Source organism: Falco naumanni, chromosome 3 (genome assembly GCF_017639655.2).
Source record: "Falco naumanni isolate bFalNau1 chromosome 3, bFalNau1.pat, whole genome shotgun sequence".
In the NCBI taxonomy this organism is placed as follows: domain Eukaryota; kingdom Metazoa; phylum Chordata; class Aves; order Falconiformes; family Falconidae; genus Falco; species Falco naumanni.
The window spans coordinates 51,176,500-51,192,329 of record NC_054056.1 but is presented as its reverse complement, the minus strand read 5'-3'; the positions used below and the strand labels follow the sequence as shown (position 1 = coordinate 51,192,329).

The window sequence follows — 15,830 nt, the reverse complement described above, 5'->3', positions numbered from 1 at the left end:
AACTTTAAAACCGAGAGCTGGCACTAAGTATGACAGGAGCATCTGAAATGTTTCTCTGAGCATGAGTCAATCTAAAAGGTTTGCAGAGAACTGAAACTGGCAGAAAAGCTGGTTTGGATTGATTCATCACAAGGAAAGAAAGGAATGGTAAGAGCCTCATGCAGGATGGAAGAGGCAGAAAATAGCATAGCCAGGAGGTAAGCCAGGTGGTTCTGGTAAACAGCAACAAAAGGCTAAGGTGTAAACTCGTGGTGACAGAGCTTTGAGCAGCATGAACAGATAAGGGCAAAGTCCCTGAACTGGAGGATATGAGCAAACATCCACAACAGACCTGACATACACATGCAATTTTGTTATTTGTTCACAATTGAGGAGCTTTTTTTTTTTTTTTTTTGCCTCAGGGTGCACTGCTCCCAAGCACAGAGCTTTTAGGATGGGCTTTAACTGTGCTAGAACTGTGAAAGGAGAGTCTGGACCAGGTCACCACTACTGCCTCTTTCACAAAAGCAGTAGGACTTGCAGGTAGAGTTAGCCAGACCGTTGGACCGTTCTGGCTAAAACCCAGTCCTGCCAAGCCAGAGAGTCCAGCCCCTGCACTGGTGTCCCAGCACAGGGGAGAGGGGTGACACCCCTCTGCTCCCAGCCATCCCTCTGAGAAGGCAGCAGAGCACTTTCCATGGTGGTGTTGCTGGGGTCGCGTGCAGCCGGGGAGGTGCCTGCTGTGGAATTAGCACCTGTTTTCCTTATGCTCCTTTGGTTAGCCCTTTCCTCGGCAGGGATGGCTTTCCAATCTGATGGGAAGTGTAGCATGAAAGAAGAAAAAAATTAGGTGTTGGGAATAGCCTTCTTGTCATTGCAGAGATGTCTGTGTGCTGTGTGTCATGCTCGGATTCCTGCTTCCAGCAATGTTTTATCAACTCCAACACAGTGCCAGTGGGAAGCGGAGCCCTTATTCTAGGTGTCAGGGATTGCTGGGAATTTTTTTGGAAATGTGCCTGTTGCATCTAAACTGCAGTGTATTGGAAGACTGTTAAGGGAAAAAATATTTATTGAGGGGGAAAATACTAAATAATACAACTGAACAAAAATAATGTTTTCTTTCTGGGTTTATTACCTTGACTTTTCCTCGTTTTATTTTTCTGTAATCAAAGGAAGGAAAACAAAGCAGTAATGCCAGAGAAATCTTGCCTAAGGAAAATCAATTATGATGATGTTAGCTAACAAGGTAGTTGAGCAGTGCCGCTGCGAACTTGCATATACCAGTGAGGTAAGTCAAGACCCCACCAGGAGTTAGATGAAATTAGGAGAAGGGCAAAGAGTCAACAATAGAACGAGATCAGCAAAAGCAGGGCTAGATGATATTCCAGCGCCCATCTCAGTTAGCATTCTGGCACTCATTGTTTTGCACCATGGAACTGTCTCTGGGAGTAAAATGGATTCTTTTTGGATCGAGTATAGCCAGAGACTTGCTGCAGGAGCTTGTCTGACATGCTACAGCTGCTGTTGGGTATTCATTCCATGCTGCTGGCCTTGAGCTAGTCTTAGGTCAAGATGAAACTGGTGAAACATTTAGCTTGAACATCAGGTTTCTCCTTACCAATGTATCTGCTGTGCTGGACTGCTTGCTGAGACAGGCATAGCCCCCGGGGGTAAACAGCGCTTTTCAGGAGTACCAAGTGTGAACCAAAGCTGTGTGTTGAATGCAGATGTGATGGTCCCGCAGTTTGTATTTGAGGACTTGAATGGGTAACTAACACGGAAATTAAATTCATTTTACACAGGAGAGGAACTGTGAAGAGTGATGAAAAGGTCGGGTGGGAAAGCTGCTGGAGAGATGATGGAGGAACAGACACAGACCTTCTAACTGAGCTTAGACATAATAAAGTGTACAGGAGACGGAAGCAGGGGCAAGTAACCCAGCAGGATGATACAGCTGCTCTTTGTTTTTGCAGGGATAAAGTCAGGAAAACCAAGGCCAACCTGGACTTGAATCTGGTGAGGGAGGTGAAGGGCAACAATAAAGGCATCTGCAGGTGCACAAACAGCACAAGGAAGGCCAGGGAAAACGTGGGCCACTGCTCAGTGCAGCAGGGCCTGGTGATGCAGGGCACAGAAAGGTACTTGATGGCTTCTGTGCATCAGTCTTTACTGGTAAGTCTTTACTGGGCCGCCAGCACAAGAAAGATGTAGATGTAGTGGAGTGAGTCCAGCGCAGGGCCACAAAGATGATAAAGGGACTGGAACATCTCCTGTGAGGAGACGCTAGGCTGAGAGATCTGGGACTGTTCACCTTGGAGGTGAGAAGGGTCGAGGGGATCTCATCAGTATATATAAATACCTGAAGGGAGGGAGTGAAGGAGGAGGAGGTAGACACTTCTCAGCAGTGCCCGCTGGTAGGGCAAGAGGCTATGTGCACAAAAATAAAAACTCCTTGCCAAAGCACCTTCTCTGTTACATCCCACACCCATTTTTTTGAACCTTGTTCCCACAAGCTTCTTTTAATATCCTCTGATTCTTGTATTGGAAGACACAGTCAACAGTTACAAGCCATCTGTGTTGCTCATCATCTTGTAGTAAGGTCTGTAATTTCCCTTTCCACGATCTCTTCCCCTGGCTGAAGAATCATAGAATCATGGAACGGTTTGAGTTGGAAGGGACCCTAAAATCATCTAGTTCCAACTACCTTGCCATGGGCAGGGATACTTTCCTCTAGACCAGGTTTCTCAGTCCCTGTTGTTTCGTATACGAAGCTTCCATGCCCTTGGTTGCCTTTTTCTGATCTTTTTCCACTTCTGTGGTGTCCTTTTTGAGATCAGGAAACCAGTACTACCTGTGCAATTCAAGGCACAAGCAAATCAGAGTTTTACAATCTGCCTTGTTATTTGTTTCTTCTCTGGTCATTCCCAGTATTGGATGTGCTTTCTTGTTGCCTTCTGAACATTTAAACTGATATTTTCAGGACCTGTCATAACTATGTGATCTCATTCATGAGTAACTGCTCAAATTTACTTTCTGACTCATGAAGTGGTTAATATACAAGGATATTTTAATGTAATGGCTAAATATGTGGCTGTTAAGCAGGAGGTGCTTCCAGTTAGTAGGATGAGCTTTTGCTAAAACAAAGATTGCTGCATATGTGGATCCGATATAAAATAGTAGATTGTGGGGCTATGCACAAGAAGGCAAAACCACGGATGCTGCGGAGTCGGTGTGTTTCTGTGTGGATATACCACCGCTGGAGGTCAGCAGCTGGCCTGGTGGTCTGACTCCTTTCTGCATTTGTGCTCACCTGGGCTGTCATTGCTACAGAGCAGTGGTCCTGGAAAAATGGTGTTTAACCTCAGCCTGCTGAAGCAGAGAGCCCATCAATCATCCTAACACCATGTGCCGGGTAACGTTCAGCCCACCACAGCCTTGGATAAGAGATGACACTTTGCAGCATTGACAGAAACTGTCTTCCTTTTGAATGCTCTCAGCTTGTTTTGTGTGCCAGAAGTCCTTCCAGGGTTCCCCCTCCTGCCTCTCTTTACCTTAGCTCCTCTGTACCCTGAGGCTGAGCTGGCCCCTGCCTCTTACCAAGCCGCAGGGGCTCCATGTCTTTCTCCACAGCAGCGTGCAGCACTCCGAGCATCTCCAGAGGTGGGAAGTGATGCTTCTTATGCAGGCTCCTGCCTGGAGCTAGCTGAGAGCAACCATGCTGAGGGTTTTCCTCTGGTTCTCTTCTGAAGCTAGAATCCCACTAGTTTGGCTCAGTTGAGGAACATCCTGAGGTTGAGGTGGGCATTTCATTGTCCTGCTCTGGTGAGATCTGTGTACCTGTGCTCTCAGACATTCAGATGGCCAGGGACTGAGCCTGAAGAATGTCACCTGGGGAGGGTGCCAGGCCTCTCAAGCGAAAGGCACTGCCATGCCTGTGCCACACTCCCCTTTGGGCAACAATGTTCCCACATTTTGTCCCCCAAACCTTTGCTTTGAATCCAGCCCTTAAGACTGTTGTTGGTGATTAATCACACGCTACTTTTATCTTGCAATGTGTAGGAAGAAGTTAAAAGTCCATGACTACTCTGCAGTGACAGTCTCCTGTTTTCTGTGTGAGGGTTTTGTGGACGTGGCCAGCCAGTAACGGTGCAGTTCTCAGAGAAGAGGAATAGCCTTGCTTTTGTACTCTTGCTCTTTTCGGCTCACTCTTTTAATTTTCTTTGGCATCTGAGAGGCATGCTCAAACTAGAGAGCAGAGATGAGTATCTTCTCTTGCAAGAAACGGTAATATCTCCAACTGTGTTAAAATTGACTTTTTGTGACCTGCTACAGAGCCTGGATTACTTTACAAGTGAAATGGCAATACCAGTTTGGGTCCCACAAGCAAAGTGTGGCAAAAACAGAATAGGAAGAATATTCTCAAATATTCAGCCGTCATTTTTGCCCCATTTTCCTTTTACCTCAATCTGCAGTTGCTTGATAGTCTGGTGCATAATTTTACTGTTCACTCATGTCACCATATATGATGTTATTCCTATGTGATGTATTTATATTCATATGAATGCTGTTGGTCCTTAGGGTGACTTGTTAAGAGTCTCTGGGAAGAACAGATGTGTTACATTTAGTATCGCTCACAAACTTTTTGTATGCATGGTTTGACTTGTGGAGAAACTGCTTGGTGTTGTGTTTAAAAGAAGGCTGGGAGCCATGCACACCTCCTTGGCAGGGCTTGCGTATGACAGTGTCGTCACATGTCTGTGGGCACCCAGTTGTTCCTGACTCATGCCAACTGATGGAATGAATTAATGGTTCAAAACATTAATGGTGATGGGCATTTGCACCAGCTGGACCCATCAGAGCGTGCACATGTGAAAAGGTTCATCTGCAAGCAGCTGGGGGCCTGCACAGACAGCAGCTCGCCAGCTGTCACTTCATCCCTTGCACTGCTGCTGGAACAGACACCTGCAGGCTGAATGAAATCCGTGGTGCTACCGGGGCCCTCGCAACAGACACACAGCTGTGCAGAGTCCCGCTTGGGTAGGTTCCCTTGCCAGATGGGGATGGGTACCCAGCTGTGTGGAGGCAGACCTCTGAGAAGGCAGCAAGTAACCTGGGCTCTGCCCGGAGTTTCTTGCTCTATCAAAAAGGGACCTGTTTAGTCTTGAGTTTCTGCAGATTTAGCCAGGTATGGCTGGCTGGTGGAAGGTACTGGAGAAATACAGGTGGTGGTCAGCACGTGGCTGTGAAGACAAAGCTGTGTGAGACCACAGGCAGCAGCACAACCCCAGCTGGGCCTGGAGATCCCACTGCCAGTTCCACCACACTGGCCGTGCCAGGTCCGTGTGCCCAGGGGCAATCTGTGGGTGCCTGTGGCTACCCAGGGCTGATCAGAATGTGGACGGCCGGTCACACAGGGCAGGCTGGGGGACAGCAAGGAGAAAGCACTAGTGGTGTGGAAAGCACTAGGGTGCGGGAAGCTTCCAGAAGAGACAAGAAAGCAAAGCAGGGAAACAATGTGGGTTTACATATGGTGGCACCAGAGGAGGTTACGAGACTGCAAGCATTAGGGTCAGTCACATCAAGGTAAAGAGAAGAGGCTGATGCAGATGGGGGAAATGGATTTGCTTCACCGGGAAAAAAGGGGAGACAGTGTAGAAGGAGGAATCTGTTTTGTCATCTGAATGCCACGTACTCAGTTTGACACCAAAATTTTAGCCACAGATTTTCAGGATGTAGATAAAATAGCTCTACTGAAGATGAATTATCTCTAACTCCTTGATTGTAATGATTCAAGGACTTCCTTTCAAATTGCATTTTTCCTTCTTATGTGTTGTATAACCTATTTCCAGAAAGAATATTTATTACGCCAGTCTTTACTAGTTGCTACTTTTTCTAGTTGGCTGTTTTTGTTCTGTTTTCCTTTTAGCAGAAAGACAGAATAATTAAAAATTAGTCAATCCACATTGTACTTTTTTTGCATCTTTTTGAGAAATGTTTAGTAGGTGTTGCTATAGGAGGCAGAATGCTGTTCTCAGATCTGATTGTACCAGGTCATTTCTGTTTCTGTAAGATGGTTTCCAATGCCCACTATCAGGTAACACCAATGTCATCCTAGTATTTTCTCTGTGTAAAAGAATCATGCAGTAATTAAACAAGCATGCATTTGGAGGTGCTCTGAAACACCGTAAAACAAATGGGAAATCTCAGATTCCAGATTGGTTGATACTACCTGAAACTAGTACAAGGATATTAATAATTGACAGTCTGCAAATTTCCCTAGCAGTGGCTTTTATTTAATCATGTTCATTATTTTCAAAGTTGATTACATTCTTAATTATTAGTGTACATAATTAAGTACTTCCTCCAAATTTCCATCTGATAAGATCAGCAATATTCGTTAGTGTGGAAATTTCAGCAGGTAATGTTAAAATGCTAAAAAAAGCCCAGCTCCCCCTGTCCTCTTTGTTTTCGTGTATTTCAGCTTACAATGCTTTCCAGTCTCTGATGAATCATTCATTGTATTTGTTTTGTACTGATACTTTTCATATTTCATTCCTGACCAGTGATTTTGATTTCCTTGTTTTCTGATCAGAAAAAGCACCAATTTTTTCCTGTAGGTAACACTACATTTTTTTGCCAAATTAGGGAAACCCTCTTTTCCAAGTTATGATTGCACAGGATGCTACAAAACTGGCATGAGAGTGTCTCTGGTTACTTTTGAAGATCTTGATGCTGTTTTCTTAGTAGCAGTCCAGGTCCTGAAGGGATTTTGCTTTATAATGCGGCTGAATATGATAAAGATCTAAAACATAAACAGTATAAAATACAGCAATTAACTATGATATGCTACCAGCGAAGGGAAGCGCCAGACAGCTGTGAAGCCAAGTGCGATCTCATGCCCTGTGGTTTACTCCTCTGGGTAGTGACCGGTTGCCCCCATACTTCCTCTTAGTGATCCCATCAGCTATTAGATAGTGACACCCTCTTGGCCTCTGTTTCAGCCTTGCCAGTGAAGCAGCCTCAGGAGGAGCAGCGTGTTGGTGAAGGGATATTGTCTTTCCCCACCTGCTGCTGATACTTGCTTAAAAAGGGAAAAAAACCCAACCAAAACCCCACATCTTTTTATTTCTGATATTTCTTTTCTTTTCTTGTTGTGGAACTCAGCCTCCAGAAGTAGATAAAGGATAATTAAAACCTGCTGAGCCAGCAGGCTTGGCACAAAACCAAGTAGAACCTTGACATTTTGAAAGGCATTGCAAAAAAATGGGAAGCATTAACCTCAGAGGATTTTTTGTGATGATGAAAAGATGAAAGTTGGAAACATGTAACTGGATTATTGTTTGGAGAGACACAGGACTTCCGAAGTTAAATCAAAGCATCGCATTCATCACGGTTGAAGTAGTTACCATTTGCCAGATTAGCTTGAGGTATTTTGATGTAGCGTGTAGGTGACAGTGGCACAGCGTGCTGGCACAGGTAAAATGAGGCGCACGCACATCCAGCTCTCTTTTCACAGAATACACCAGCAGCACAGTTCCTGTTTAACCTGCAAAATCTTGTGCTGCATTTTACTAATACCTTCTACGGATTATATTGTAACAGTCCAGAAAGCGGTTTGGTTTAGACACAAAACTTAGTTATACTTCAAACTGCCTTATCACTTGCCTTTTCAACTGTATGTAGAGTAGCTGGGTAAAATTTTAACAAGTATTTAGCTGTATGAATTAACCTCATGGGCTATGCCGGCTGTGGCAGCAGAGTTATTTGTCAGCAGAATTTCATATCACAGCCTGCTCTTATCAGAAGGCAGCCATGATTACTAAGCTGACTTGGTATGTGAAAACATATGGTGTTTTGGAACTGCTTGGTTACTGTGGTGGAGAAATAGCTCCTGACCCGAAACAGGATCTTTTTAACAAAAAATAGCGGTGTCCCTACCCTTATAAGGCATGGGCAGGCTCAGCATGGCGCTGCAGGAGGGGCGGTGACGGGTTCATGCTGCTGGGTTTTCTCCGGCAGCGGTCGCAGGCGAGTGGAGAAGTTGAGCTGCAATTGCAAACGCTTCGTCCCTGGCACTTCGCAGCGAAACTCAGTCAAGAGAGGAGGCAGCAGGTGAAATTAAAAAAAACCCAAACAAACCAACGCAACCACCACCTGATCATGGGAAAATCAGGTGAGTAAATGCCTTTGTGCAGTTGGCTGTGTGTTCTTAAAATGTGCGTGCCGGGTGTTGTGCTCGGAAAGGGTTGTAAAGCATTAGTGGCTTTCCTCCGAGAAAGCTGCTTTCATTTGTGCATGGTACAGCCTGGGAGGAGCCTTCTCTCTGACACAGGGTTAAATTAAAAAACCAAGCAGAACGACCCCCCCTCCCCAACCTGCGCAAGGTGGTTGTATTTTATATACAGCTTAAGTTTTGTAACTTGTAGTAGCTTTTCTTTGCTCTATGAAATAATTATATATATAAAGGAAATAAAATTATCTTGTGTCTGGCTGCCTGACCAAACTTACCTGCCTTGCAAATAGGGCGCAGGATGCTTTTTGGGGGTGTGGGGAAAGCTTCTTATCACCTTCTCTGTCAGGAGGATTTAGATTTAAGATTTGGGGACTGTTTAACTGAGGATAGCCTTGCTCGGCTCCTATGTCTCTCCCCAGCTGTGCAGATGTTCGTGAAGTCTCTCCCTGCTGCTGGCTGCCTTGTTGGTCCTTTCCCCACCGCCGCCAGCTGTCTGCATGCCCTGCTGTGACAGTCTCGGCAGGGGGAGAGCTCCTCTGAAGCTGCCAAGGAGCCAGAGACCTTAAGAAGAGAGAGCTCGTGGCCAGGGCTTTCTCCATCTTTGTCCTGTGAGAGCCATGAGTGGAAATATGTGCCGATCTTCTGAAACAGCTGCAAAACTGGAGGGCTTATTTTGGTTCTTGTGGTTAGGAAGCTATTTATGTGACAAATCAGAGCCTGGTGGTGTATTGTCTGTCTGTCCTGTGTGTAAACAGCATGTATGGGACATGCTCAGCAAAACTTAGTACTTACTCACTCAAAACCATAGACCTTTTCCAGAGAAACTTGAGGAAAATCTTTGTGCAGCTAACACTTTAGTAAGCCTCAGCGTGGGCTTGTTGAGTTGTTTTCCTTTTTCTTTTTTTAAAGGCGAGCATCCTAGATGAGATCAGAGCTGTCTGCACATGTGACTGTAAAGGGCTTACTAGTGTGACACCCAGTCCAGGCGATGCACCATATAGCTGCCAGTGGGTGGTTTTGGCCCCATGTCCTGGAAGCTGTTTTCAAGTGGATTGGGATTTAGTAAATAAGTTTACAACAATTTAAATAATTGTAGTTGCTGAGAAGTATCAAGTTCAGCACTTCTTTGCTAATGGCATAAGAAGTACAAATACTGGGTAAGTCTAGTAGCTGTACATTACATTAGCAAAGCACATTGGGCCAAAGCGGTAGAGATATTCCACTGTGCACCTCCCAATCCCAAAATGATGAAAATCTCTTGGTTTAATATATGCAAATTGCTAATACAGTCAGAAAGGAATTACTGTCTTTGTTATTTCCTGCACCTTTATTACTGCACATTAGTTAATTGTCCACACTTAGGAGCAATGACAGACTAGAAACTCCTTTTGTGGAGGCTTGGGTAACGTTTGCATCCCTAAGTAGTTATGTAAACAAATAGAGCTTGAGATCTAAGTACATTTAAAAAATGTTTTGTCACTTGTGTCATGCTTTTCAAATCAATGGTAAACTAGGTCCAGGTTATGTCTTTGAGCTGCGTGTGGTATTTTTAGATGAATCATGAAACTGAGATCCTGTCCTGACAATCGGTTTATTGAGTAAATCCCACCTGGCCTTTCCAGTGCATTGAAGTCTTCAGATTCCTGTCTGAGATCATTCAGTGTGGTTTGCCTTTGAATGGGCAAGAGCAGCTGTTTGCAGAGCACTGCTTCCTCTGTGTTTTGTGCAAAATACCTCCTGTTCCTGCTGTAGTGCTCCTGAGGACGTGATGCGGGCAAGTTTCTCTGTGCTGGGATCTGTCTGACCTCGAAACAGAGTCCTCGCTCCTCTCCTGTGTCAGAAAGATTAAGGCAGAGATTACCTGAAGGCGTAAACTTCAGGATGCTGTAATTCCTGTAGAGTAGGGCCACTATTTTAGAATAAATGTTTTCAGAGCAGTTTCTTTAACTTGTTGTCTTCAGTAAACCTATCCTGAGGTCTGAGTAGCCCCAGGCAAAGAAATCCTGCTGTTGAAAATCTCAGGTCTTTGATAAAAGCTCTCCAACAGTTGATAATAGCTATTGGATTACATTTGAAGCAATGTTCATTACAAGTATCAGAGCTAGAAACTTAGCGTTGGTTTTGCTTCACTGAATCGAGCTGCGTGTCGGAAGACGTCTGACTCAGCCTTCTTCCCTGGAAGCTGCAGGCTACTAATACCAAATTCATACTGAAACTCCCTCATCAGATTTAGTAAAACACCTCCCCTGGCCATAGCTCCTGGAAATACTTAAGCCAAACATGAGGACCCCCTGTGCCCTCCCCTTGGTCTCCTCTTTTTGGGCAGCGTTTGGGTTAGCAGATGGTGCAGGCCCCCGTCGCCACAGATCCCGGGGAGCCCCAACCGAACCGGCTGGGGTACGTATTTTCTGCGGGAAGCAAGGTGATGGTGAGCTGGCTGCTTTTTGTTGCCCTGTTGCTAAGACTGCCGTGTTGGCAGGGCTCTGACACCCCTGCAGCTGTGCACGGTGGAGGCCGGTGTCCTGCGGCCAGCCCTGGCCCCAGAGGGGATATCCATGCGAGCAGCTGCCGGCGATGCTGCGGGAAGCAGCTGGCTGCCAGCTCCACTCCTCCGCTGGGAGAGCGAGGATTTCTAATGCAGTGGGAGTCTCCAAAAAGGCTGGGATGGTGGCAGGAAAAGGCTGCTCAAAGTCTCATTTCTTCCGCTTCCCCTACAGCCCTGCCTGGTGGGGGAAGGGAGCTTGCCCCACTTGCCTCCTACAAACCGGGCAGAGGTGACGGCCAGGGAATTGCCTGTTTCTTCTGGCCAGTGGGTGCAGACGCAGTCAAAGACGAGGACGAGCTCACTAAATATTGACTATCTTTTTATAGTGTTTGTTTTTTCTTTTTCCTTCTTGTCTTTTTCTTTTTTTTCTCCCCTTCTGCAAATGTGGGTGGGACTCTAGAGAAAGGGCTGGGAGTTACCCGCTGCACCGCTTGTTGAGCAAATACAAAAAAAAGGGCTGAGAAAGGATTTTGAAAAAAAGAAAAGAGCCAGGAACCAAACTGCAGTTTTCCATGCTGGTTTTAATCTTCCTTGAAAGCATGTGCTGGTTTTTAACTCTTAAGAGGTACTTTTGGAGCACAATAAAAGGGACCGTGGTGTTTTCTGCAGAGTGAGCTACATCTTCAACTGCTCTGAAGTGCAAATTTGTACTTTAGCATCTTGGTGGGAGAAAGCCGTAGCAGGTCACAACAAGAGTACAAGCATATTAGAGAAGTGACCTGTTTGCTTTCTGAGAAATGTGATATTCGCCAGCTGCCAAAATGACAGTGTTTCCTGCTGGATGATTTTACAGGACTGGTGGACACAGAGGAAATTAATTAGACTAACCTGCTAGCAACCGTGCGTTCATGTTCGGTAACGGGGGCATTTGCAGAACTTATTATCAATACAAGTTAATGGCTGTTTCTCTTTACACCAGATCTGAGCTGGAGGTGTGGTGGGAAAAGGGCCTTTAAAAAATCAAGTTAATTAAATTAAACACCCCACACTGCTCTAGTTTTTGTGTGTATAAGACACTGGTTGCTTGGTTCAAGTTCAATAAATGGCAAATAGAGAAAAGTCTGTCAGGAAGGATCAGGCCTCGTCAAACAGTATTCTGGGCCCAATTTTTACCTGTCTGTTGAACCATCAGTGTTTTGGTGGAGAAGAGGAGGGGAGTGGGAGAGCAGCCATCCCATGCAACAGTGGTTGCATGTTGACTGTTAGATTAGGAGCCTTAGCTCCTCATGTTCAAGGCAGATAAATACCAAAGCAAATATGAAGGGCCCACAAAGAATAAGATGGAATGTGAAAGTCTGTAGCAGCCGAGAAACCTACCAAGGTTTCCTATGTCATAGAGTTGCATGTCATTAACCAAAAAACATCTTTTCTCCTTTCTGAATCCTCCATAAAATCCTTCTTAAAAAAAAATAAAATTAAGCACGAAGAAGGCTTTTATTACTGGAAACATTCAAACCCTTAGTTTTCAATCAGAACAGTTGGTAGTGTCTGTCTTGCCTGAATTTGAATTTGCCTTAGTTGATGCTTGATGTGCAGGAGCAAAAAGTATGCAAAAATGAGCCTCTTGATTTTAACTGCTTTGCTGTTTATTACATATCTCAACAGGCCAGAAGGCTATTTCAGATCACTGTTTTGGTACAGGCCATGCTGTTCTTCGACAGATTGGCTGGTGCATATCTGTGTTATGTTTTTATAGGCAGATGTAAGCAAGTTCTGCCCAGTCTTTGAAGGTCTGAACAGCAGCTCTGCCAGAGCTGGGCTGGGTGGCCCTGCAGAGGGGGGCGAGGTGAGGCCAGGTGGGTGGCCAGCCACTCTGGTTCAGAGCTGTCTCCTGTGCAAGCAAGTATAAGGAGAAAGCAGTAGTCTGGGGTGTTGTGGAGGAAGATAATACGGGCCTGTTTAAGGCCACCACAAACATTATTTTGTATAATTTAAAGTTGACGGAACTGAATTACTAGACCAAATCTTGGCTTTGAACTGAAATCGTATGGGCTTTGCTTGCTTTCAGCTCTAAGCATGATGGTTGCAGAGCTGTATGAAATGGTAAAGTTAACTGTCCTTCTGAAGCTTTGCCATGCCACCATTGTAGGCACGGGGTTTAGGGGCATTTTCTGACACAGATTGTGCAGGCTGTCCCTGTATGCACACCTGTGTGTGTCACAAGGCTGAGATGGGGTTGCAGGTGTTCCTGAAGTCTCCATGTCCTTGTTGTAAACATAAATTTTGGGGGCAAGGGGTCCTGTTTTCCATGAAACAACTCTGATGATAGTTTGTGGTAGGCAGATGTTAAGAAATTATTGAATGCATGCTTAATTATACCCTATGTGTTTGCTCGTCACACTTGTGAATTCTGTGGGCCATAGGCACATGTTGGGCACTTAATAAGTGATCCTCAGAAAGTGATTTGGGGTGAACTGTGGTAGGGTATAACCTGTTTTTGAATTTTCCCTTATGAAGACTCATTACTAAAACAGATCTCTCAGCTTAGAATCACAGAAGAGTTGAGGTGGGAGGGGACTTCTGGAAGTCAGCTGGTCCAGCACCCTGCTCAAGCAGGGCCACCTAGAGCTGGTTGCCCAGCACCATGCCAAAATGGCTTTTGAATATCTCCAAGGATGGAGACTTCACAACCTCCCTGGGCAACCTCTGCCAGTGCTTGGTCACCCTAGTGGTGAGAAAGTGATTCCTGATCACAGAATCAGAATGGTCGGGGTGGGAAGGAACCTCTGTAGATCACCTGGTCCAGGACCCTGCTGGAGCAGGGTCACCCAGAGCAGGTGGCACAGGATCGCGTCCACGTGGGTTGTGAATGTCTCCAGAGAAGGAGACTCTGCAGCCTCCCTGGGCAGCCTGTTCCAGAGCTCCGTCACCCTCAAACAAGCTTTTCCTCATGTTCAGGTGGAACTTCCCATGTTTTGGTTTGTGCCCGTTGCCCCTGGACATGTCACTGGGCAGAGCCTGTCCCTGTCCTCCTGGTGCTCGCCCAGGATATTTATGCATTGATAAGATCCCCTCTCAGTCTTCTCTTCCCCAGGCTACACAGGCCCAGCTCTCTCAGCCTTTCCTCATAAAGGAGATGCTCCAGTCCCCTCATCATCTTCGTAGCCCTCCACTGGACCCTCCTCAGTGGTTCCCTGTCCCTCTCAAACTGGGCAGCCCAGCACTGGACACAGCACTCCAGGTGCGGCCTCATCAGGGCAGAGCAGAGGGGCAGGATCACCTCCCTCCACCCGCTGGCCACCCTCCTCCTAATGCCCCCCGGGATCTCACTGGCCTCCCTGGCCACCAGGGCACCCTGCTGGCTCATGGGCAATGTGCTGCCCACCAGCACTCCCAGGTCCCTCTCCGCAGAGCCGCCTCCCAGCAGGTCAGCCCCAGCCTGTGCTGGTGCGTGGGGTTGTCCCTCCCCAGGTGCAGGACCCTGCACGTGCCTTTGTCGAGCTTCATGAGGTCCCTCTCCGCCCAGCTCTCCAGCCTGCCCAGGTCTGCCTGAATGGCAGCGCAGCCGCCTGGTGTGTCAGCCACTGCTCCCAGGTTTGTACCATCAGCAAACTCGCTGAGGGCACGCTCTGCCCCTTCGTCCCAGTCAGCCATGACTGGAGTTTAACATGACTGGACCCAGCGCTGACCCCTGGGGAACACCACAAGCTACTGGCCTCCAGCTGGACTCTGCGCTGCTGATCACAACCCCCTGAGCTCTGCCATCAGCCAGTTCTCCACCCACCCCACTGCTCATCTGACCCACACTGCCTGAGCTTACCTATGGGGATCTTATGGGAGACGGTGCCAACAGCCTTGCTGAGATCAAGGTAGACAACATCCACCGCTCTCCCCTCGTCTACCCAGCCAGTCATTCCATCGTAGAAGGCTGTTAGGTTGGTCAGGCATGGTCTTGCCTTGGTGAATGCATGTTGGCTACTCCTGATAACCTTCTTTTCCTCTACATGCTTAGACATGACAGCTCCTATAGCTTCTACATCTCCACTGTTTAAGGACTTAGGACCATGAGTAGTGCATTTCCCTGAACTGCCTCCTGGCAGGATTTCCATTGCACTGTTGTAGGTGTGGCACTGTCTTTCTGGAGAGATGAAAAAGGCTTCGCTTTGGAACTGCAGTCCCTGGGTGTAGGCATTAATGTACATTACTTGCATATACAGCAGTCTCTTTTTATCTTTGGTTCCTAAGAGCTAGGCCAGTGTGTAAGCAACGGGGAGCTGCAGAAGGAACAGCGAAATCAAGAGATTTAAAGATTTTGGGGTTTAGGTGGAATTTTACCTTCCAGAGGGTGGTGTGGGGGCAATATGCCTATCTGATCCTTATAATATATAATAATCAGACTAGGTATAAGGAAGAAAGTTTTTATGAGGGTGGTGAAACACTGGCACAGGTTTTCCAGAGAGGTGGTAGACTCCCCATTCCTGGAAACGTCCAAGGTCAGGCTGGATGGGGCTCTGAGCAACCTGATCTAGTTGAAGATGTCCCTGCTCATTGCAGGGGGGTTGGACTGGGTGACCTTTAAAGGTCACTTCCAACCAAACCATTCTGTGAAATAAAGACCATGTTTTTCAAGATTCTCAGTTACAAGAACTGGGGTTTAGCCTGTTGAGCAGGGGGGCGAGAATGAGATCATGTAATTGATAATAAATATGGGTAAAAAAAGTTTTCTGTGTCTTCCTGCCTGGACTGGGCTACTGGATAGGTGAGTTTACCCTTCAGTGATTGGAAGAAATGTGCATGACCACATTTCCATGCCTCAGGGAGGTGCATAAACAAGCTTACTTTAAGCATTTTCCTAGCTAGCTTGGATGGTCTTGGCAGAAAAGCAAGGTTGGGGGGTTTGGAGCTAATGAGATGAAAGCTAGTTAGGTATGGCTACCCCAAGCAATAGTAGAACATAAATGATAGAGGTATGAAATGGCAGAGCATGTCACAGGAGACATGGGATAGTTCTTCAATCTGTCTTCAGTTCTTCTTTGCAAAATTCTTCACTTTACAAAGGCTTAGGTTGGCACCAGGCAGCTAACAGTTCTATGTAAAATGAACTTGGCACTGGGTACCAACAAGGTTGCCTCT

General features: G+C 46.4%; 1 protein-coding gene across 1 annotated transcript in view; it reads left to right on the top strand.

Annotated features, from left to right (window-relative positions):
• The first annotated feature begins 7,804 nt into the window (after positions 1-7,804).
• GLIPR2 (GLI pathogenesis related 2) overlaps positions 7,805-15,830 on the top strand; it is a 28,430-nt gene continuing 20,404 nt past the window's right edge. Inside the window, exon 1 of the mRNA XM_040587489.1 lies at positions 7,805-8,152. Coding sequence (XP_040443423.1) covers positions 7,975-8,152 — 178 coding nt within the window. The 5' untranslated portion in view covers positions 7,805-7,974. The remainder of the gene's footprint in view (positions 8,153-15,830) is intronic.